At 36.9% G+C, this 22,009-nt stretch overlaps 2 protein-coding genes across 7 annotated transcripts in view; both read left to right on the top strand.

Annotated features, from left to right (window-relative positions):
• NBEA (neurobeachin) overlaps positions 1–22,009 on the top strand; it is a 798,235-nt gene that overhangs the window by 471,159 nt on the left and 305,067 nt on the right. For all 6 annotated transcript variants that reach the window (XM_036455167.2, XM_036455161.2, XM_036455163.2 and 3 more), the window contains one exon: positions 5,965–6,089. In XM_036455167.2, the coding sequence (XP_036311060.1) occupies positions 5,965–6,089 (125 nt within the window). The remainder of the gene's footprint in view (positions 1–5,964; positions 6,090–22,009) is intronic.
• On the top strand, positions 10,121–12,040 carry LOC118728480 (non-histone chromosomal protein HMG-17-like). The gene is made up of 2 exons (XM_036455000.2): positions 10,121–10,210; positions 11,082–12,040. Exons 1-2 carry the CDS (start codon positions 10,121–10,123, stop codon positions 11,451–11,453), a joined length of 462 nt encoding a protein of 153 aa, XP_036310893.1. The 3' UTR covers positions 11,454–12,040.

The raw sequence follows: 22,009 nt of genomic DNA, 5'->3' as shown, positions 1-22,009 counted from the left end.
AATTCTACAGATTTAACCAGTTTTATTATTTAGCTCCATATCAATTTAATACTAATCTTTGCTTATAAGAATACTAGAGGCCTGATGCACGAAATTTGTGCATGGGTAGGGCCCGTAGGCCTGGCCAGCAATCTGGGCAAATTTGTGGAGGACCAGAGGGGCTTTCGGTGAGATCTCACTGGCACCCATCTTGGTCAGCCTGATGCTGCCCACTCAACAACCCCCCCCCCCCCCGTACCACCTTGGCTGGCCTGTGGGAAGCTCCTGCATTAAGCATATGCCCCCTGGTGGTCAGTGTGCATCATAGCGACTGGTCGTTCCACCGGTCATTCCTCGGTTTGGTCAATTTGCATATTAGGCTTTGATTAGATGCTTTTATTACATAGGATGATATATGTATGTATACTAAAAGTTTTATACAGGCGTATATTGATAAATAAGAATTTTAAGTGGATAGTGTATATATACAGAATTTTGGAAATGTGGAAAATGAATGGATTTCAAGAAGGATATTTTACAAGAATTATGTTCTCCCCATAATCCTTGTAAAACTATACTTAAAATATTCAGAAGAGTGAAATCAAGAAATGTAACTCTTAGCTCCCTTGTAGCTCAGTTGGTTAGAGCTTTGTTCTGATATGACAACTTTGCAGATTCAATCTCCAATCAATCAATAAATAAATGGAACAACAAATCTTTCTCTCTCCTTTTCTCTCTCTTCCTTCCTCTCTCTAAAATCAATAAATAAAAATTAAAAACAAATTTACACATATTAGTTTAAGACTTTATTGTCAGTGCTTATTAAACTTGTCCATGAGGCAGTAGGTTCTTACTAAATCTTCATTAGGTAAAATCACATGTTAATTTGTAAATTAATTTTCTCTGCAACTGAATTTAGTTTTTTCTCAGATCTCAAATGTATGCATATAACATATTATGTCACTTTTATTAATATGACTCTAGTCAGTGTTGATGCTAGAATATGTACAGTGGCAATAATTTTGGTAAAGAGGCAACACAAACACTGTTACGTCTAGATTTTATATAACAAATCTATAAAAGTAAACTTTTCTATAAAACCATTATTTATATTTGATATGAAATATTTTTGTTAATCTTATTTGGAAGAACTTTAGGAGTCTAATATGATTATGATGTCATCACCATTGAAAATGAGAGCACACAAAAAGTTTTGCATTTATTTGCTAGGACCATAATATGGCAACTGACTAATATTATTGGAAAATAAAATAAATTAATGAAACTTTGCATTCACTTACGCATTTTTGTATTGGGAATAAGCATTTCCTACTAGAATTTGTCATAAGCCTCTAATCCTTTTAAAAAATTCTAAAAAATAGCCTTGGCTGCTATGGCTCAGTTGGTTGAGCATCTTCTACTACACTGAGGGATTGTAGGTTACATTACTGGTGTCCTGGATTGCAGGCTTAGGGGGCATGTGGGAGGTGGCTGATAGATGTTTCATCTTTGTTTCTCACCCAATGTGACCATTTGTTCAACCATTTGACCAGTTGCTATGAAGCTCACTGACCACCAGGGGGAAGACTCTCCAACTGGTAGGTTAGATTGCTGCTGGGGTCTGGCTGATCAGGACTAGGCAAGATGGGCCAGATTTACCCTGGAGCCCTTCCTCGGTCTCTCCCCACCCGACCAACCTTCCGCAGTCCCTCTCAGCTGGTCGGCCCATAATCAGTCTCCATTGGGATTGGGTGAGAAGAGCCAGACATACTGTGGAGCCATCCCGAGGTCCCTCCCTGGCCCCTATCATGCACCATTGGGGTCCCTTGGCCTGGCCTGAACCTTCTCGCAATCTGGGACCCCTCAGGTGATGTCAGAGAGCCAGTTTTGGCTTAATCCCCGCAGGCCAGGCTGAGGGACCCCCCACCAGTGCATGAATCCATGCACCAGGCCTCTAGTTATTAAATAAATAAATAATGTATCTAAATAAATAAATAAATGTTCTGAAAATCATAAATTCTTTTCATGTGCTTGTGGAAAACATAGCTAATAACTAAATTTAACTTAAACCAATATGTGGCTATTTGTTATCTTTTCTTATCCCACTTGGTGTGAATATTTATACACCAGAGGTATAGTGCACAAAATTCATGCACTGGGGGAGTGTTTCTCAGCCCGGCCTGCACCCTCTCCAATCTGGGACTCCTCAGACATTCCTCTTACAATCCGGGATTGCTAGCTCCAACCGCTCGCCTGCCTGGCTGCCTGATTGCCCCTAACCATTCTGCTTGCCAGCCTGATCACCTCCTAACCACTCCCCTGCCAGCCCAATTGCCCCAATTTGCCCTTCGCTGCAGGCCACCTAGTGGTGGCCATCTTGTGATAATGTGGGGGCGGCCATCTTCTAATGACATGAAGGCATCGTGCGAGGGCTTTTATTAGCATAGATAGCCTTTCAGTCTGTGGGTGTACCTTTCCTTACATTCTTTAGTCTCTTTCATTTATATTTGTCTTAAATATTACCTCAGTATACATTCAGAACATCAGTGTTATACCTTTTGGTTCTACGGTAAAACATAAAAAAAAACTCGAGAGAAAAATGAAAGCTTATTATATTTATTCATATTTTGCTTTCTTTCACCTGTTGTTCCAATGTTTCTTCTTTTATTGCTTTCCTTTTGTTTATAGATGTGGCTTTAGCCATTCTTTTAATCTAGACCTAATGGTACCAAATATTTTCTTTTTCTTTATCTGAAAGTATCTTCATTTCTACTTTATTTCTGAAGGATATTTTCACTGGTTGTATCAATATTATTCTGGGCTGACAGTTCTTTTCTTTCAGCACATAATGAATATGTTGCCACTTCCTTTGGCCACCATAGCTTTTAGTGTGATGTGTGCTTTGGCTGTTTTTTGTGGGGGTTTTTGTTTGTTTGTATTGTTTTGTTTTGTTTTGGGTGTTTTTTTTAGATTTTTTATTTTCTTAGTTTTCAGAAGTTTAATTATGATGTGCATTGGCATGAATTTCTTTGAGTCTGTTATGTTTGGAGTTTTCAAATTCTTAAATCTGTAGCCGTATGGTTTGGAGGGTGAATTTTTTTTTTTTTTTTCCAAAAAATTTGGGAAGTATTCATTCAAGCCATTGTTTTTTTTTTTGTGTGTGTGTGTGTTTTTTTAGGTATTACGTATTTTAGCCCTGTTCTCTTTCTCATCACCTTCCAGGACTCCAGTGAGCCAAATGTTAGATGTTATAATTCATTTATATTGCAATGCTCTCTTCAATTTTTCTTTTTTTGTCCATTTTCTCTGTTATTCAGACTGGGTAATTTCTATTATTCTGTCTTTCAGTTAACTAATTCTTTTTTGGTTCATTTCATTCCCCTGAGCTTTTTATTCGTTATTGTATGTGTCATTTATAACATTCTATTTAGTAGTGCTTTTACATCTTTTTTGTTTGTTTGTTTGTTTGTTTGTTTGAGACTTTTGGGGTTTTGCTATTTTTCTATTCTTTTCATTGTTTCAGGTAAGTTCATAATTGTTCATGAAGCATTTTTATCATGGCTAGTTTAAAATTCTTGACAGGAAATTCTAACATTCCTGTCATCTCACCTATTTGAGATCATCCACATTCTTTGTATAAGTAATTTGAGATTGAAACCTGGACATTTTCTGAGATATCTTATCTTATATAAGCCTTCTGTTTCAGTTGGCTTACTCTGACATCGTCCATGGGAAGTAGGAGTCACTCCCTCTTTACTGCCAAGTGAAAGTAGAAATTTATGTTTCCCACTTCCGCTCCATTGATATCCAAGGAGTGGGTAGCTCCCCATTACTGCCTGGCAGGGTAGGAGTTCCAGAGCCTCACCTGCTGTCCACTAGTGGGAGTGGCCCTATTGTTGTTGGTCAGTGGGGAGAGGGAAAGATGCCTCATTACTGTTCAGTGGGGCTGGAATTCCAGGCTTTCTAAGTGGCCTCTACTGGTTGCTTGAGGGTGGGGCACCTTGTTACCAGCCAGCAGAAATGAAAGTCCTGGATCCCTATTTGGTCTTCTTTGATACCACCCCAGGTATCAAAGGATGCTAGGGCATCTTATTACACCTTTGTGAGCTTCACATCTAGACTTCCCGTTCATCTTTTGTTAGAGTGAGTAGATGGGGGTCACAGTTTCCCTGTGGTATTTGGCAAAAATACAGAAGTTGTCTAAACATTTTCTGTCTTCCTAGGCTGTCTCTTTCTGGCTCCTTTGGCTAGAGAAAGAGACTTTTGTTGGAGCCTTCTTTTTTTTCTTTTTTTTTTTGGAGGGGTGGGGTGGGCAGTCTGAACTAATTGGCTAACTGGTTGCTGAACTTTTTGCCTCAAGGTGTAGGATATATGAGAGGAAAAGATTGCCCAGAAAACTTATTATTGTGTTGTTTCTTAAAGTTCCAAGGTCTTTAGCCAGTTTGCTTCTGTTGTCCAGTCATGTTTTTATATATATATATAATGTCTAATGTTTTATATATAAAGTCCAATTTTTTTTTTCAGTTGCACTTAATGAGAGAAATAGAAAAAAGTGTATGGCTAGAATTTGAGAAAAATAGTAAATTTCTGGTTTCTTCCAGTGAATTCATTTGCTTAATTTTAACATACACTTAAGGAAAATATTTATAGCAAGATTTATGGTTTTCCTTAAACCACTAGGATAAGTCTGTATTTGTAAGAATATAAATTATCCTATCTTAATAACAGAGTTATACTGTTTGTAACAATTATTCATCAGGTAATCATTATTTTGACAAAAATTGAGTAATATGATGATGATGTTTAGAAAAATAAGTATATTAGAATATACTGCAAATGCTTATAATTTTAATGTTATTTATATACTAGAGTTCTGATGCACAAAATTTATGCAAGAGTAGGCCTTCCTTCACCTGTCTGGCGACACCAGCTTCTCTCTGGCACCCAGGACCCTGCCTTCCCTCACAGCCCAGCTTCATCTGAAAGGACGTCCAGTCTAATTAACATATTACACTTTTATTATTATAGATTCCATACATTATGGCTTTATAATTAAGTTATAGAAAACAAAATTTATAGCTATAAAATCTGAAATGTTTTTAAAAATTAATTATTCCAAATACTATATAGAGGAAAACAGGCTTCTCAAGCAGTGCATTTATTATCAATTTGTATTGAAATTAAATTGGGGGGAATATCTGAAATATTCCATTGATATACAATGAACACACTTCAGTAGTTTGTGGCATATCAAATGGATTTTTAATATTGGTTTAGAGTGTAACACAGTTTAGACGATGTTACTCAATGATGGCCATGATTGTTAATGTTTTATATTAGCTGAAAGCTGTAAAATCATCCAATAACTCTGTTAGCATTAGAATAATAATTTACCAAGACAATTACCACATACTGGAACTTTTGCAGCCCTAATTCAGTATTATTAATAATGGATAAAATTGCACTTTTCTCAGGTTGCTGTGGGCAGCAGGGAATTATTTCAATGAATATTTCACCACATTACTTTGTTCCACCAAATCCAAGTGAGCAGTATTTTATAGTTCTTAATTCTGTCTACTGTGAAACCAGAGTCATTAAATTGCACACTCTTTGTAGTGAGATCTATCCTGTGATTTACAAGCCTTGTTAAAAATATTGTAAAAGAATGCAAACTGACATTAATACTTGTAATTTGATGCTACATTTATTACTAAACTCCCCATGATTAATGTGGGTTTTTTAGGAGAAGGAAGAACATTAAAAAGAAAGGAGAGCTGAGTATTATAATGCTTAAATCAGAGAATGTTACTATTTTAAGTTGTGTTCATTTATAAACATATATATACAAATAAAATTATAAATATCTCAAAATTGTCTTAATTTTCTAGTGAGATCAAATAAATATTTAATTTTATAGAAGAAAAGTGTTCAGTTATACATTATTAGTAATAGTATATTATTCTCTCTTTGTTTTCCCATTAATAGCCAATTACATGATTTCTGGCGTTTGGATTACTGGGAAGATGATCTTCGTAGAAGGAGACGATTTGTTCGTAATGCATTTGGCTCCACTCACGCTGAAGCATTACTCAAGGCTGCAATAGAGTATGGTTAGTACCACTGTGGCAACATTACATTTCTTGTTTGCTAAGTCATTTTTTTCACTAGCATTAAAAATTTTCATGTCATAAGTAAATATTATGCTCTACTTTATCCTTCAGCGTCATGTAGGTAGGCTACAATGAATAAACCCAGTATTTGCCTGCTGGATGTTTTTTAGTTCCTTCAACTTCTAAGAGATTAAACAGCTACACATAGTTAGTTATTACCCAAAATTCTTCTCATACAGCCTAAAACAAGAATATACTCAGCTTCTTTTTCAGTGTCTTTCAAACTTTGGTGACCAGGACCCAAGGTGAAAACTATTGTACTGTTGGTAATCATGTACCCAGACTTATATATATATTTTACTTATATTTGTGTCTATATTTATTTGTTTGTATATACACACATATGTACATTGTGTGAATACACATAAGTATATGAAATATGTATACACATATATACTTTATATACATATACACACATGTAAAAGGTTGTATTTAAATGAAGCAAATGTCTTATTAATAATCTCATTACTAATCCTATTCTATTCTATTCTATTCTGTTCTATTCTGTTCTATTCTATTCCTTTTAGTAAAAATAAAATAAATCCTGCTAAAAATATGCTCATTTAAGCCCCAATCTTCCAGTGGGTTGCAAATAAAGTTTGAGAAAGATTATCCCACATTAAAAATATTATCAATTAACACATTACAGTAGGACTGTACCCTAAATTGTCCTTTATAATATAATAAATAGTAAATACCAAAAATATTTTGTAATGTAATTAAAATGTTGTTACTTTTGCCCTAACTGGTGTGGCTCAGTTGGTCGGAGCCTTGAACCATGCACCTAAAGGTGACAGGGTTGATTCCTGGTCAGGGTACATACCTGGGTTGTGGATTCTATGGCCAACTGATCAATGTTTCTCTCTCTAAAATTAAAAAAAAAAAATGCTGTTACTTTTCATTGCTATTTACTAAGAAGTATTCATATGAGCATTTTGTCTATTTACACATTTTTAAATGCTCTTTGCAAGTTAAGTTTGATCGATCAGAATTTTTTAAACCATATACACTTGGGAAAATACTTAATGAATACCATCCATATATTTTTATTATTAACTACTTTTGTTCTTAAAATTACTCATGTTTTTATATTAATTTTCATTCATTTGAGAGTAATAAATTAGCCATTTGTTTTAAAATTTACCTTACTTTATAAACTTTAATAACATTCATGTTCTTGATGGATTGAGTGGAGAAAATATTTAATTCTGGTAAAAAGGAAATGTGCAAAGCTTTTAAAATTTGTTGCTCAAATTGTATGTGAATTGCTATAACTTAGTAAGGCTCAAAATATAAACAAATATGTGAGGATTTCATATGAAACTATTATATCTAATATAGTAACTTTATACAGTAAAAGGAACTACAGGAAACTATATAATAGGAAAAATTATAGTTGACCTGTTCTATAGATTTCTTTAATGAACTCAGAAGATCACCTAAGGAAGTTAGCACCTAAGGACTTAGTACCAACTTAAAAATGAGGTATTATTTTTGTGCTCTATAGAAGAGATTCTTAAAATTAGCTACTTAAAGTGCTTTATAATAGGAACTTAAAAATCATTAAAACTTCACTTCATATACACAAAAATTTAGAATTTTTGACCAATTCACCTTGAATTCATGTCCTTTGAAATGAGAAATACCTGCAGACGATTTATGGTAAAGGTTACAATAGAAGTAATATTATAAGTGATGCTGATTTACCAAACCTTGAATTATTTATAGGATTCACAAAGTATTCTACTACATTCAGTATTCTATGGGTTGCTTCAAAAAAGGATCTAATAGGGAAAATTTGGCTGGAGTGGCTCAGTTGGTTCGGCATCCTCCTGTGTACTAAAAGGTTCCCAGTCAGGACATGTGTGTACCTGGGTAGTGGGTTTCATCCCCATTTGGGAAGCATATGGAAGGCAACTGTTCAATGCTTCTCTCTCTTTCTCAGTCTCTCTCTCTCTCTCGCTCTCTCTCTCTCTCTCTCTCTATCTCTCCCCCTCTCTCTCTCCTTCTCTCCCTCCTTCCCTCTCTCTCTTCTCCCTCCCTCCTGGTTCCTCTTCTTCTCTCTCTAAGTATGTCCTTGAGTGATGATTTTTTTTAAAGGGGTCTGTCAGGGACTTTTATAATAAATATTCGATCAGCTGCTTCCTGCATACCTCCTACTGGGGATGTACCCGAAACCAAGGTACATGCCCTTGTCCGGAATCAAACCTGGGACCCTTCAGTCTGCAGGCTGACACTCTATCCACTGATCCAAACCAGTTAGGGCTCATTTATGAATTTTAAATACTGCATCATCAGCATTATCAGAAGCTATTAACTCTTGTTTGTTGGATTCTTTGATAAATTTAAAGAGGAGTAAATTCTTATTTTATTCATATTTAAAAGAAAGACCACATGCATGCTATGAAATATCCAAGAAATCTACATTGTACTTAGGCCAGAATTATTATGTGGTCATCCTCAGGTTTAAGGTTGTCTAATGGAAGACTAAAAAAGAACTAATACAATTATACTCCCAAAACCAATTCTAGAGCATGACTCTTCAACCTTCATCATGGTTCGCATCTAAAGACTTTTGAAAGTGAATAGAAAGTAGGGAGCCAAATATGGAGGAAGTGACTGGAAAATATTCCCTGAAGTGATCCATACATATAAATAGAAGGAAGAATTACAAACCACCAAGAGGAAAATGTATTGTACATTTTTTCAAACTCTGCCTTCTAAACTATGTACAAAATATTTCTGCAAAAGAAATAGGAAAAGTCAATAATTATTACAAAGTAGTTCATCTAATAAAAATAGATATTGAACTGTGGCAGGTATGGCTCAGAAATTGAGCATCTTCCATGCACCAGAAAAAGGTTATGTAACGTGCCCAGTAGGGAGTGTATAGGCAGCCTATTGGTATTTCTCTCCTCCTTCTTTCTTCTCTCTATATAAAACCTATAAAAACACATTTTTAAAAACAAAGATGTTGAAAAACTTATTTGAAGACTTTTTCTATATTTTAAAGAAAACTTTTATATTCACATATTGTAAGAACATTTATATAAAAGTAAAGAAACTCAGCCCTTCATCTGGCCCCTCTACCTGCCTTTAAACATATAAATGTGTTTAAGTATCTTTAAATCTGGTGGTGTATTAGACTAAGATCCAAATGATTGAATATTATGGTTTATATAGACATAGGTAAAGGATATAATTATAGCACAAATCTAAAAGTTTTGGAAGAGCTTCAGGAACAAATTGGAATACAATTTATTTCTTCCTCTGTATTAAATAATTACAGTATCTTAATTTTCCTAAAAACCCTATCTTGAAAATAGAAACTGCTATAATCTTTGGTCAAAATATTTTTATATTTATCTATATTGTAGCAAAATGTTTTAGAAATGAAAGAATATTTTATGAATGGACTTTCAGTAAGCTAGAAGTATTTGAAATAGTGATCAAAGTTTTCAGAATTTTAAAATTGTACAAGCTGAGGAAATTATCTTAAATTACTTAAGTAGGGATTATTTACATGGTTATCAAAGCAATCCCTGGTATTTGAACACTGGTCAAGTCTATCTGTTCCTGTAGTACACTATGTGTTAAGAATGTGAGCCTGAACAATCAAGATGGTGGCTTAGATAAACACCTGAATTTGCTGCCTCTGACAACCACATCAAAACTTCAACAAAGAAACAAAACAAATATCCAGAACCATGGGAAAGCTGGCTGAGTGGAAATTCTACAACTAGAAGGAAAGAAAGAAAGCACATTGAGACTGGTAGAAGGTGCAAAGATATGTGTGAAATGGGCTGGCAACTGTGTGTGCTGTCGTTTTTTTTTCTATTAGGAGGGAGATACAAGATCCCAATTATTCTGAACTCCTGTTCTGGGTGAGATTCTGCGGACCTAGACTCATATGGGGAGAAACTGGACTGTCTGGCATTGGGCCAGAACACGACAGTGGCTTTCTCTCGGAAATGCTCACAGCAATCATTGTTCCTGCACTGGGGCCATGGGACACAGAGACCCAGAGACCTCTCCAGGCCATTGCTGTTTGTTCTGTCTTGGTGATTCCCTGAGACCGCACCACACCCAATTTATAACCCCACCCAAGCTGTGTGCGGCAGGTTTTGCATGTGAATGGCCTGTCCTTTCGCAGCCTAAAACCTAACAAACTGCACCTAGGTCAGAGAGCTCCTAAGTTCCAAATGAAGGCCAAAAACCCAACAGCAGCAGCCTGCATTGATTCATGGCTGAGTCTCATCTGGGCACTTCCAAACCCCAAACAAAGAAGAGGAATCTGCAGATCTCTCTGTAGCTCCTGCTGGGTGGCCTCAGGCAGTGGCTGACTGGAGATTCAAGAGCCAGTGTAACCAGTGGTCAGTGTCAGACTATTCCAGATTACAACTCTTCATATCCATAAGTGACACTCTCAAGAGGCAGACTCAGTGATCATCAAAACCCCACTGAAGCAAGTCCTGTCCCATAAGGGTGTCTCCCGCACAGCAATTCTCCCATTGTAGACACAGTTGGTCCTCACAGCCAATTGGCCTGGAGGTCAATTCCTCCCAGTGATACAAACAGCAATCAAGGCTCAACTACAACAAGATTGTGCACACAGACCACACAGAGGTGCACCTAGAGCATCCACCTCAGGTAACGGGAGCCTGAGTCACTGGGCCCTATAGGACACCTAGCATGCAAAGCCACTCTATCAAAACAGGGAAGCTACCAAAATGCAGAGACAGAGAAACATACCACAAATGAAAGAAATGGAGGAAAGCAAACTACTGGATATAGAGTTCAAAACTATGGTTATAAAGTTACTCAAGAATCTTCTAGAAACCTCTGAGAAATTTAGTGAGATTTTTTAAGAATATGAAAAAGGACCAATCAGAAATTAAGCATACATTGACTGAAATAAAGAATAATATTCAGGAGCAGTGTGAGGAGAGGAGATCAACCCCCAAACTGAGCAAGGCCTGCACACTGCTGCACCCCTGTGTCCCACTCAGATGTCCCGCCACCATTGCCATCATACCCAAGAGAAAGGATGAAGGGGATACTAAAGGAGATAAAGCCAAGGTGAAGGATGAACCACAGAGAAGATCTGCCAGGTTATCAGCTAAACCTGCTCCTCCAAAGCCAGAGCCCAAGCCTAAAAAGGCCCCTGCAAAGAAGGGAGAGAATGTACCGAAAGGGAAAAAGGGGAAAGCTGATGCTGGCAAAGGTGGAAATAATCCTGCAGATAATGGAGATGCCAAAACAGACCAGTCACAGAAAGCTGAAGGTGCTGGAGATGCCAAGTGAAGTATGTGCATTTTTGATAACTGTATTTCTGGTGACTGTACAGTTTGAAATACTATTTTTTTAAATCAAGTTTTGTAAAAATGCAGAATTTTGTTTTATTTTTTTTAAGCTGTGTTGTTAGCACACAGAACACTTCATTGTTATTTTTTTTGGGAAAGACATATAGTACTAATAGAATATCTTCAAAGCTAGATTGACATAGGGGAGAAATACCTTTCCCTTCTAGTTTTGGGAAAATTTCTCTTGGTTCCTGGGAGGAGGGATCTCTTGATGTTGGCACACATTAGCCATCTTGGCACAAACACCTTGTCGTGTGGGAAAACTAAAATTCATGTTTATGCCCTTTTCTCCCTCTCCACTATAAGCATAGACTTTGGCTGTCTTAAGCCCAGAGACCTACTGGGATCTGATCTAAAAAAATTGATTTCCAGTATGTTGGGCAAACTGGATTTTCCAGTGTCACCGTTGAGATGACATTCCTCAAAAGAGAAGCAGTTCTTTTTTTAGATTGTGGATCTACAGATTGATATTCTCTGCCATTTTCATTACATTTCCTGAAATTCAGGGTCAGCTTGTGAAAAGTTGTTAAACAACATGTTTAATGTGAAATGTCAACCCTCACTCTAAACTTTTCCTGTTCAGAGCATCAGATTAAGACTTCATTGGGTTTTATAGTGGTTTTCTGATTTTAGTAGTTCATTGAATAAGGGAGTTTGAAAATTGTTGTGTACTGTTAATGATTGTCTGCCCATGTCTTGCCTGAAATACCATGATTGTTTATGAAAAGTATCTTTAATAAAGCTGGATACAGTTTGGGAAAAAAAAAGAAAAAAAGAATAATACATAGAGATTCAACAGCAGGCTAGGGAATCTCAAGAATCAAGTCAAAGATTTGAAATATGAAGAAGCAAAAAACACCCAACTGTAAAAGCAAGAAGGAAAAACAAATCCAAAAATATAGAGATAGCCTCTGGGACAACTTCAGGTGTACCAACATTTGAATTATGGGGGGTTCCAGAAGAAGAGAAAGAGCAAGATATTGAAAATCTATTTGAAGAAATTATGACAGAAAACTTCCCCTACCTGGTAAAAGAAATAGACTTACAAGTCCAGGAAGTGCAAAGAACCCCAAACAAGAAGAATTCAAAGAGGACCACACCAAAACACATCATAATTAAAATGCCAAGGGCAAAAGACAAAGAGAGAATCTTAAAAGCAGCAAGAGAAAAACAGTTAGTTACCTACCAGGGCGTATCCATATGACTGTCAGCTGATTTCTCAACAGAAACTATGTAGGTCAAAAGGGAGTGGCAAGAAATATTCAAAGTGATTAATAGCAAGAACCTACAACCAAAATTACTCTACCCAGCAAAGCTATCATTTAGAATTGAAGGTCAGATAAAGAGCTTCACAAATAAGAAAAAACTAAAGAAGTTCATCACCACCAAACCAGTATTATATGAAATGCAGAAGGGTGTTCTTTAAGAAGAGGAAGATGAAGAAAAGGTAAAGATAAAAATTATGAACAACAAAGTAACAACAAATACATATCTATCAAGTGAATCTAAAAATCAAGTGAATAAAAAATCTGATGAACAGAATAATATAATAGAATCAGGGCATAGAAAGGGAGTGGACTGGCAATTCTCAGGTGGAAGGGGGTATGGGGTTTGCAGGAAGAGATTGGACAAAAACCTTACTCCTATGGATGAGGGCAGTTGGGGGTGGAGGGTAAGGGCATAGGGTGGGGTGTGAACTGGGTGGAAGGGAGCTATGGGGGGCGGAGGGGGGAAGAGGAACAGTTGTAATAATCTGAGTAATAAAGATTTATTTTTTAAAAAAAGAATGTGAGCCTATGCTGTATAATAAAATCCAAATATGCTAATGTCCAGTCATCCATTCAACCAATCAAAGCATAATATGCTAATGATAGGCTGAGGCCACTCAACCACTTGCTATGATGTGTACTGACCACCAGGAGGCAGTCAGTCTACTGGTCAACCAGCTGCTATGACGTACACTAGTCACCAGGGGGCAGATGCTCTGACCAGTAGGTTAACTTACTTCTGGGATCTGGCTTTTTGGGACTGAGCAAAATGGGCCGAACATACCCTGTTGACCTCCCACAGTCCCTCCCTGGCTAGCCAACCTCCCACATCCCTCTCCTGCCCTGATCGTGCACCGGTGGGGTCCCTCAGCATGACCTGTGCCTTCTCGCAATCCAGGACCCCTCAGAAAATGTCAGAGAGCCAGTTTGGGCCTAATCCCGCAGGCCAGGCCAAGGGACCCCACTGGTGGATGAATTCATGCACTGGGCCTCTAGTAGTAACATAATGTAAATGAAACTGAATTAGCAAACTTAATGTTTTAGTGAAAATATTTTAATTATTTGATTTTTTCCCTTAAAATGAGTCAAATATTTTAATTAAATTATAGTTGGACTCTCATGTGATAGATGATATAAATCAGCCATAATTTGGATTTTTTAACTTTCTCTTTAGGCAATGTATTTTGAGCCACAAGACAAATAGTTAAATTTCTTTTAAATAATCAAATAATCACAATTGGATATATTTTCAAGGAAACATAAGGACAGTACTTTTATTTCATATTTACTTTGTAAAGCTTTTCTTTTGATTTCATTATTAAAACTTTTGGTTGACCTTTTTCAGTTGGAAAACATCTGTAACACTGATGGAGTTTTTCATGCTTCTTAGTAATACTAATGAGTTGAATAATTTATGAGGTTGTCATGTGCAAGAGATTTGGAGTGATTTTTATATACTTTCAGCCTCTGGTGTTGAAATGAGATTAATAAAAACCTAGAGGCGTGTAATTTTTTTTATGGTGTTTAATGTTTTAGAATTATATGTATTGACTGTGTTTTTTATGTGTTTTCTAAAGTAAAATCTAATACAAATGCAAATTTAATTGATTACCAAGAATTTATCAGACCACAACAATGGATGAATATAAGGAAAATATTTCAAAACTTATAAATTCATCTTCTGATCTACAATGTTTTTTTCTTCATGGAAAATTAGCTAGCACTGATTGAAAAAGGAGGGTTTTGTATAATACATATTTGTACGTTTAAACAAAACCTATACTAGTTAACTTTTGGTGCATTACTGATGCTTACTGATTATGCTGTCAAAGAAAAGTACAAAATCTTAGTAAGTTTGCTCATCTTTGTTGACTGTCAATGATCATTTCAGACTCTTTCCCTTCCATAAAATTATAGTGGAGCAATGTTTCATCAAAGCCTAAGATGACAAGCTCCCCATGACTGTGATCAAAGACAACATCTTAAATAGGTCTGATCAATGATCACAAAAGAGGACAGATTGCTTCAGTTGGAGGAAAAAATAACATGGAGCAAAGATGACAAAGTTAATCAGTTATTTCTTTAGCAATAAATAATAAGAGATGCTGAGAATTGCAAATGAGAACATCCTTAGGTTCCTCAGAGATGTGCCTGCTTAACACCTAATTTATTTAAGTTTGTGAAGCCACCAAGATTTGACCTTGATGAATAAAAAGCAGCTTTGTACTGAATCTGGAATTAAATTTGTTTTGATGCTATATGTATGCTTACTGTAATTTGTTACTTGCAGCCATCAAAAAATAAGAAAAGCACTCAGAATAAAAATATACTAATTCAATAATCCAGTTGTTGAAAAAGAAGCATTGAATTATCTGACTTGTATTTTTTCTGATTTAGTTTTTAAAGAGTTTGCAGTTCTATCTGAGAAAGGTGATTTTATTTTTTAACCTAATAACCTATTGTTTGTATTGTGTAGAGACCCTAGCAAATGTCTTATTATTGATCATTGATAAGTTTATTTTAATTGGTGTATTATTAATTGACTGTCCATATCTATAATGAATAGATAATCAAATTATGGCTTAAATTATTTTTTGAAATGTTAATGGTGTAAATTTTTTAAAAGAGAGGTAGAGAAAGATAAGCAGGGAATAATCTTTCAGTTTGTTTTGGTGCCAGTGTCACATATTTCACTTCATTATATTAGATGTCCCTCTCCCCAACACACACACATTGTGCCCCTGTACCTGGTCCCTACCTTGCCCCTTCACCACCCTATTATCTGTATCTTTAGGTAAGATCTTCCCTCCCTCCAACTTCCCTCTGAGATTCCTCAGCCTATTCCATGCTTCCATGCCTCTGATTCTGTTTTATTCACCAGGTTATTTGTTCATTATATTTCTTGTTCATTTTTTATTTTTATTTTAGACTTGATTGTTGAAAGACATGTATTTGTTGCCATTTTATTATTCATACTTTTTATCTGTTCTTCTTTTCCTGCTCCTCCTCCTCCTCCTCTTCCTTCTTCTTTCTTCTTCTTTCTCTTTCTTCTTCCACTTTTAAAAAATACTTTTCAACATTTTGTATAATGCTGGCTTATAGGGATGAGTTCCTTTAACTTTTGATTGTCTGTGAAGCTCTGACCATCAATTCTAAATGATAGGTTTGCTGGGTAGAGTAATTTTGATTATAGGTCCTTACTTTTCATCACTTTGAATATTTCTTGCCATTCCCTTCTAGCCTACAAAGCCTGTGTTGAGAAATCAGCTGACAATCAAATGGGCACTCCCTTGTAGGTAATTAGCTGCTTTTAAGATTCTCTCTTTGTGTTTAATCTTTGGCATTTTAATTATGATGTGCTTGGTGTAGACCTCTTTGAGTTCCCCTTTGTTTGGGACTCTCTGCGCTTCCTGTACTTGTAAGTCTATTTCTTTCACCAGGTAGGGGAAATTTTCTGTCATCATTTCTTCAAATAGGTTTTCAATACATATCTTGCTCTCTCTCTTCTTTTTCTGGCACCCCCACAAATCAAATGTTGGTACACTTGAAGTAGTCCCTAAGGCTTCTTACACTATCTTCATACTTTTTGTATTCTTTTTTTTTTTGCTCTTCTAATCGGATATTTTTTGCTTCCTCATATTCCAAATCCTTGATTTGATTCTCAGAATCCTCTACTCTACTGTTGAATCCTTATAAATTATTCTTTATTTCAATTAGTATATGCTTAATCTCTGACTAGTCCTTTTTCATGCCTTTGACATTCTCACTAAGATTCTTGAAATTTGTATGAAAATCCTTGAGTAACCCTATAACCATGGTTTTGAACTCTGTATCCAGTAGTTTGCTTGCTTCCATTTCTTTCATTTGTGACATGTTTCTTTGTCTCTGCATTTTGGCTGCTTCCTTGTGTTTGTTTCTATGTATTACATAGAGCTGCTATGTTTCCTGGAATTGATAGTGACTTTGTGTAGTAAGTGTCCTCCTGTAGGGCTCAGTGGCTCAGACTCCGCAGTCACCTGAGCTGGCACTCTAGATGTGCCCCTGTGAGGACTATGTGCACAGTCTAGTAGTTGAGCCTTGATTGTTGTTGGTGTCACTGGGAGGAATTGACCTCCAGGCCAATTGCCTGTGAGGATCAGCTGGTACTACAGTGGGAGAGCTGCTGTGTAGGAGACATCCCTTTGGAGAACCACTTGCTTCAGTAGGGATTTGGAGTCTTTTATGGATGTGTAGAGTTGTAATCTACTATGTTTTGAAGCTGTCCAACAGTGTACTGGCTCTAGGGTCTTCAAGGGAGGTGAAAAGTCCACCCCTGCCTGGGTCTCCCCAGCAGGAGTTACGGGTATCTGCAGAATGCTATTTGCTATTTATATTGGTCTTGAGGTGCCTGGGCTAGGCCCAGCTATGAAGCAAGGCAGGCTGGTGCTAGTGCCAGGTCTTCAGCTTTATTTGTTTTGTTTTAATCTTCACCTAAGGATGGATGGATGGATGGATGGATGGATATATATATATATATATATATATATATATATACATATTTCATTGAAAGAGAGTGCAAAAGACAGGGGTAAATATTGATGTGAGAGAAGCACATCAATTGGTTGCCTCCTACATGAGCCCCAACCAGGGCCCAGGCAGAGAAAGAGCTTGAACCAAGATATGTGTTCTTGACCAGACTCTAACCTGGGACCCTTCAGTCCACAGGCCGATGCTCTATTCCTATACTCTGTCCTCCGAGCTAAACTGGCTAAAGTCAGGTCTTGGGCATTTTATTGATATGTTTGGGGCATGCTGTCACCAGCTGCAGCTTGTTTGAGAGATTTTAGCAAAGTCTAAAGCCTGAGCCAGGACAGTCTATTCATATAGAAAAGCTGCTGCAAACAGCTTGGTTGGGTCTGCAAATTGGATGGGCCAGGGACTCAGGAAATCCCCAGGGTGGAGCAAGCATATCTGATGGAGACTCAGATTTGGCCATCAGTCATCCTTGCGAAAGGGGAGTTTTCAGCAAGAGACTAATTATCCCAGTGAGCACCTCTGTCTGGAAGAAAGGAATATCTCTGTCTGGGATAAAGCCGCCCCAATGCCAGACAACCCAGCTCCTCCTTCTATATATCTGCGTTCCCCAAAGCTGCCCATTTCTGGTAGTCTATGTAAGTTCATGCATGGGCCCTTTAAATGGTACACCTGGGTCTACAGCAGCCTCTGTGTCATGCAACCACAATCCATGCTGGTTCTTACAGTCTGTGGTTGAGGGGACTTCTCTTCCCAGCTCAGAATCCTGGGCTAAGGTTCTGGTGTGGGACTGGGATTCCTGGCTCCTCATGGGAAGCCCCTCCAGAGATGATCTCCCTCCCAGTTAAAAAACAAACAAACAAAAAAACACAACACACATGGGTGTCAGACCAGCCTATCCTGTACCGTTGCACCTCCTACTAGTGTAATGTTCTTTCTTCTTTACTTCTCTAGTTCTAGGAATTCCATTCAGCCAGCTTTCAGGCAGTTCTAAATGATGGTTATTCTTTATTTAAGTTGTTATTGTGATGTGGTTGTGGAAGACAGGCTCACATATTTTTATACCATGGCCTTCATTCTGTGGTTTTTATAATCTCTTAAAATAACCAAAACATATTATATAATAGTAGCAAAAATGCTTATAAAATACCTTTTACAGATTTTGTATAGCATTTTTATATCAACAAAGATTTAACAGCTCTTCTGTTTTTATGTTGAAGCTTCAGATTGCAGGGCTTTAAACAGATTTGGGGAAATTAAGTGATTTTATTCATTTAAAAGCATTTATTTCCACTAATAGTACACAAGGTTCCCTTTCCCCCACATCCTGTCCAGTACTTGTTTGTTGATTTTTTTTTTTATAATAGTCACTCTGTCACGTGTGAGGTGATACTTCATGGTGGTTTTAATTTGCATTTCTCTGATAATTAGTTACATTCAGCATTTTTTCATGTGTCGGCCATCTGAATGTCCTTTTTGGAGAAGTGTCTGAGGGGTGGGTGGGTGTGTAAGAGATTGGATGAAAGAAGGTGATGAGATTAGTTGAAAAATGCATAGATAAAGACACCATTATGGTGATAGCTAGAGGGAAAGGGTGGTGGTTAGGTGAAGGTGGGCAAAAGGGATGAAAATGGGATGGAAAGAAACTTTGATTGGGACAGTGAGCACACAGTATAGTGTGTAAATGATGTTTTAACGAGTTGTACACTTGAAACCTGTATGGTTTCGTAAACCAAAGTAACCCCAATGAATTCAATAAAAATAGAAATGAATAAATAAAAACATTTTTATTGATTATTTTTTATATGCCATGCATGTTCTAGATGCTGGACTCAGAGACTGAGAAACAGTTTCTACTTTAGTTTAGTGTAATGCTTCCCAGTGCAGGTGGAAGTCAGGGTGTGGTACTGACAGCTAATCGTTATAGACCATGAATGCACAGGACAGCTGCCCCAGAACAAACACAACAATAAAATTCCAACCCCAAATCCCAGTAGTAGCAAGGTTAAAAACTCCTAGTGTAGTGGAAAGAAAGAAATGGTTATCTTAGAGGAAGGTAGTAGTTCATTGGGAAGATAGTGACTAACTCAGTCTAGTGAGTGGGTCAGAATCAACTTCAAAGAATTAATACTTATGCAGTACCTCGAGAGAATATCAGGAATGTACTAGGTAAGCAGGGAAGGGCAGAGGTAATTACAGTAATGACTAATACATAGAGATATAAAAAGGCCTAACTTACTACTTTAAGTAGCCTCAATATTTTACAATTGGTAACAGGTTACTTTGTAAAGATTTCAGAATATGTTTTGACTTTAGATATTTCATATTCCTGTGCAAAAGAAACCCAGTAAGAACAGGAATTATACAGAGTGGGACAAAAGTAGGTTGACAGTTTCATATTCCTGTGCAAAAGAAACCCAGTGAGAATAGGAATTATACAGAGTGGGACACAAGTAGGTTGACAGTTGTTTGTCTGGAAAATAATACAATAATTAAGGAATAAGAATACAAGAATAAACTTTGTTTCATGGGCTCACAACTGTAAATTTACTTTTGCCCCACCCTTCTATCTATTCCACTTAGAGCATCCACATTAACATAATTTTATTCACTTTAGTTGCTATTTTTAATTGATAATTGATTGATTTTAAGGTTTATACACAGTATTTTACCCACAGTAATTCATCATTTTCAATAGCAGCATTGAAGGATATGATTTCTATGGAATAGGTCTATTGAGTATGGTATTTTCAAATTCTGAAGTATAATTTTGTCTGTACTTTATTCCACTCAGAGCATCAAAACTGTTAAAGATTAGGAACTGATAAAATTATTAATATATTAATGTATTTATTGTTGAGTGGCATAGAACTGTTTATAATCATGCTTATATTTTTAGACTAATTTTTTTATAATGTATATACACCATTGTATTGATAAATAACTAGAGATCTGTTGCACAAAATTCATGCACTGGGGAGGGGTGTCCATCAGCCCAACCTGCACCCTCTCCAATCAGGGACCCTTTGGGGGATGTCCAATGGCCGGTTTAGGCCCAAACCCAGGGACAGGGACTAAACCGGCAGTTGGACATCTCTCTCACAATCCAGGACTGCTGGCTCCTAGTCGTTAGCCTGCCTGCTTGCCTGATTGACCCTAACTGCTTCTGCCTGCCAGCCTGGTCACCCCTTAACCACTCCCCTGCCAGCCTGATTGATGCTTAACTGCTCCCCTGTCGGCCCAGTTGACCTCAATTGCCCTCCCCTGAAGACCTAGTTGTCCCCAACTGCCCTCCCCTGCTGACCTGCCTGCCCCCAGCTTCCCTCCCCTGTTGACTTGGTTGTCTCTAACTACTCTCCCCTGCCAGCTACCTTGTGGCAGCCACCTTGTAACTACATGGGGGCGGCCATTTTGTGACCACATGGGAGTGGCCATCTTGTGTGAGAGTGTGAGGTTCAATTTGCATATTACCTATTTATTATAGGATTATTATAAAACATGATAAATATATTCATCAAGATGTATTAAAAATGCTGTGTGAGCAAAGTGAAGGGGGTTGTTTAACTGAAGAAATAAATTCTAGCTGGACTTGAAAAGATGAACCAAAATCTTCTCAAGCCGATAACTGGGAGAATGGAGATGTGGAGAAAGGGACTGCACAAGATAACATAAAATGTAGAAGGATTGGAAAATGGTGCTGTGTGATGAAACAGAGGACAGTGTGGGAAGATTGTATGAAGATGAAACTAAGAAGGCTGTTTGGAGTCATATTGTATGGAGTCATTCATAAGGAAAGCCATTAGAGGATTTTTATATAGGAGGATGATAAACCATAGAAATTAAGTAATATGCTAATTAATAAAATGGCAGATCCATCAAAAATTCAATTTAAATATTATTTTCATACAGTGTATTGCTATAGAGAAATTGGAGTGTTGTTTTTTTAATAGTCAGCTATTGCATTTTTTTTTTAATATGTTGATTTTTTTACAGAGAGGAATAGAGAGTTAGAAACATCGATGAGAGAGAATCATTGATCAGCTGCTTCTTGCACACCCTCTACTGGGGATGTGCCTGCAACCCAGGTACATGCCCTTGACCGGAATCGAATCCGGGACCTTTCAGTCCGCAGACCCACGCTCTACTGCTGAGCCAAACAGGTTTCGGCTGGAGTGTTTTTTAACTGCAAGAGCATTATTGAACATTTCCTGACTACATTTACCTGTTACATTTTGATCTATTCCTGTAGACTATCATCTATAAAGGTATATCAATACAATTATCTTAGAGTCATTTATGATGCATTCTGTGTCATTTAGGAAAACACATTTTTATTTTTTTTATTTTTTTTTTGTTGTTTAAAGTATTATATTACATATGTCTCCTTTTTTCTTCAAACAACCTAGCCAGTTTGGCTCAGTGGATAAAGCATTGGCTTGCGGACTAAAGGGTCCCAGGTTTGATTCTGGCCAACAGCACTTGCCCAGAGGGGAGCATGCAGAAGGCATCTAATCAATGATTCTCATCACTGATATTTGTATCACTGTTTCTCCCTTCCTCTCTGAAATCAGTAAAAGTATATTAAAACAAAACACATTTTAAAATGTTTTTGGTGCTTTTAAAATGCTTTAAATAACTGCTTTTCCATTTTTTTTTTTAAAGTGGAGAAAATTTTTGTTAATTAACTATTTTTTCCATGTCTCTGAGTAATTTAGTT

Source organism: Pipistrellus kuhlii, unplaced genomic scaffold, assembly GCF_014108245.1.
Source record: "Pipistrellus kuhlii isolate mPipKuh1 unplaced genomic scaffold, mPipKuh1.p scaffold_m20_p_3, whole genome shotgun sequence".
NCBI classification, from domain to species: Eukaryota; Metazoa; Chordata; class Mammalia; order Chiroptera; family Vespertilionidae; genus Pipistrellus; species Pipistrellus kuhlii.
Note: the sequence above shows the minus strand (reverse complement) of the source record. Positions and strands in the feature narration are given on the sequence as shown.

Bases quoted from the DNA above. Each gene is read 5' to 3' on its own strand.
- LOC118728480 (XM_036455000.2), top strand. From the start codon at position 10,121: ATGCTCACAGCAATCATTGTTCCTGCACTGGGGCCATGGGACACAGAG. The intron at 10,211-11,081 runs GTGATTCCCTGA...AATAATATTCAG, and splicing joins TTGCTGTTTGTTCTGTCTTG to GAGCAGTGTGAGGAGAGGAG.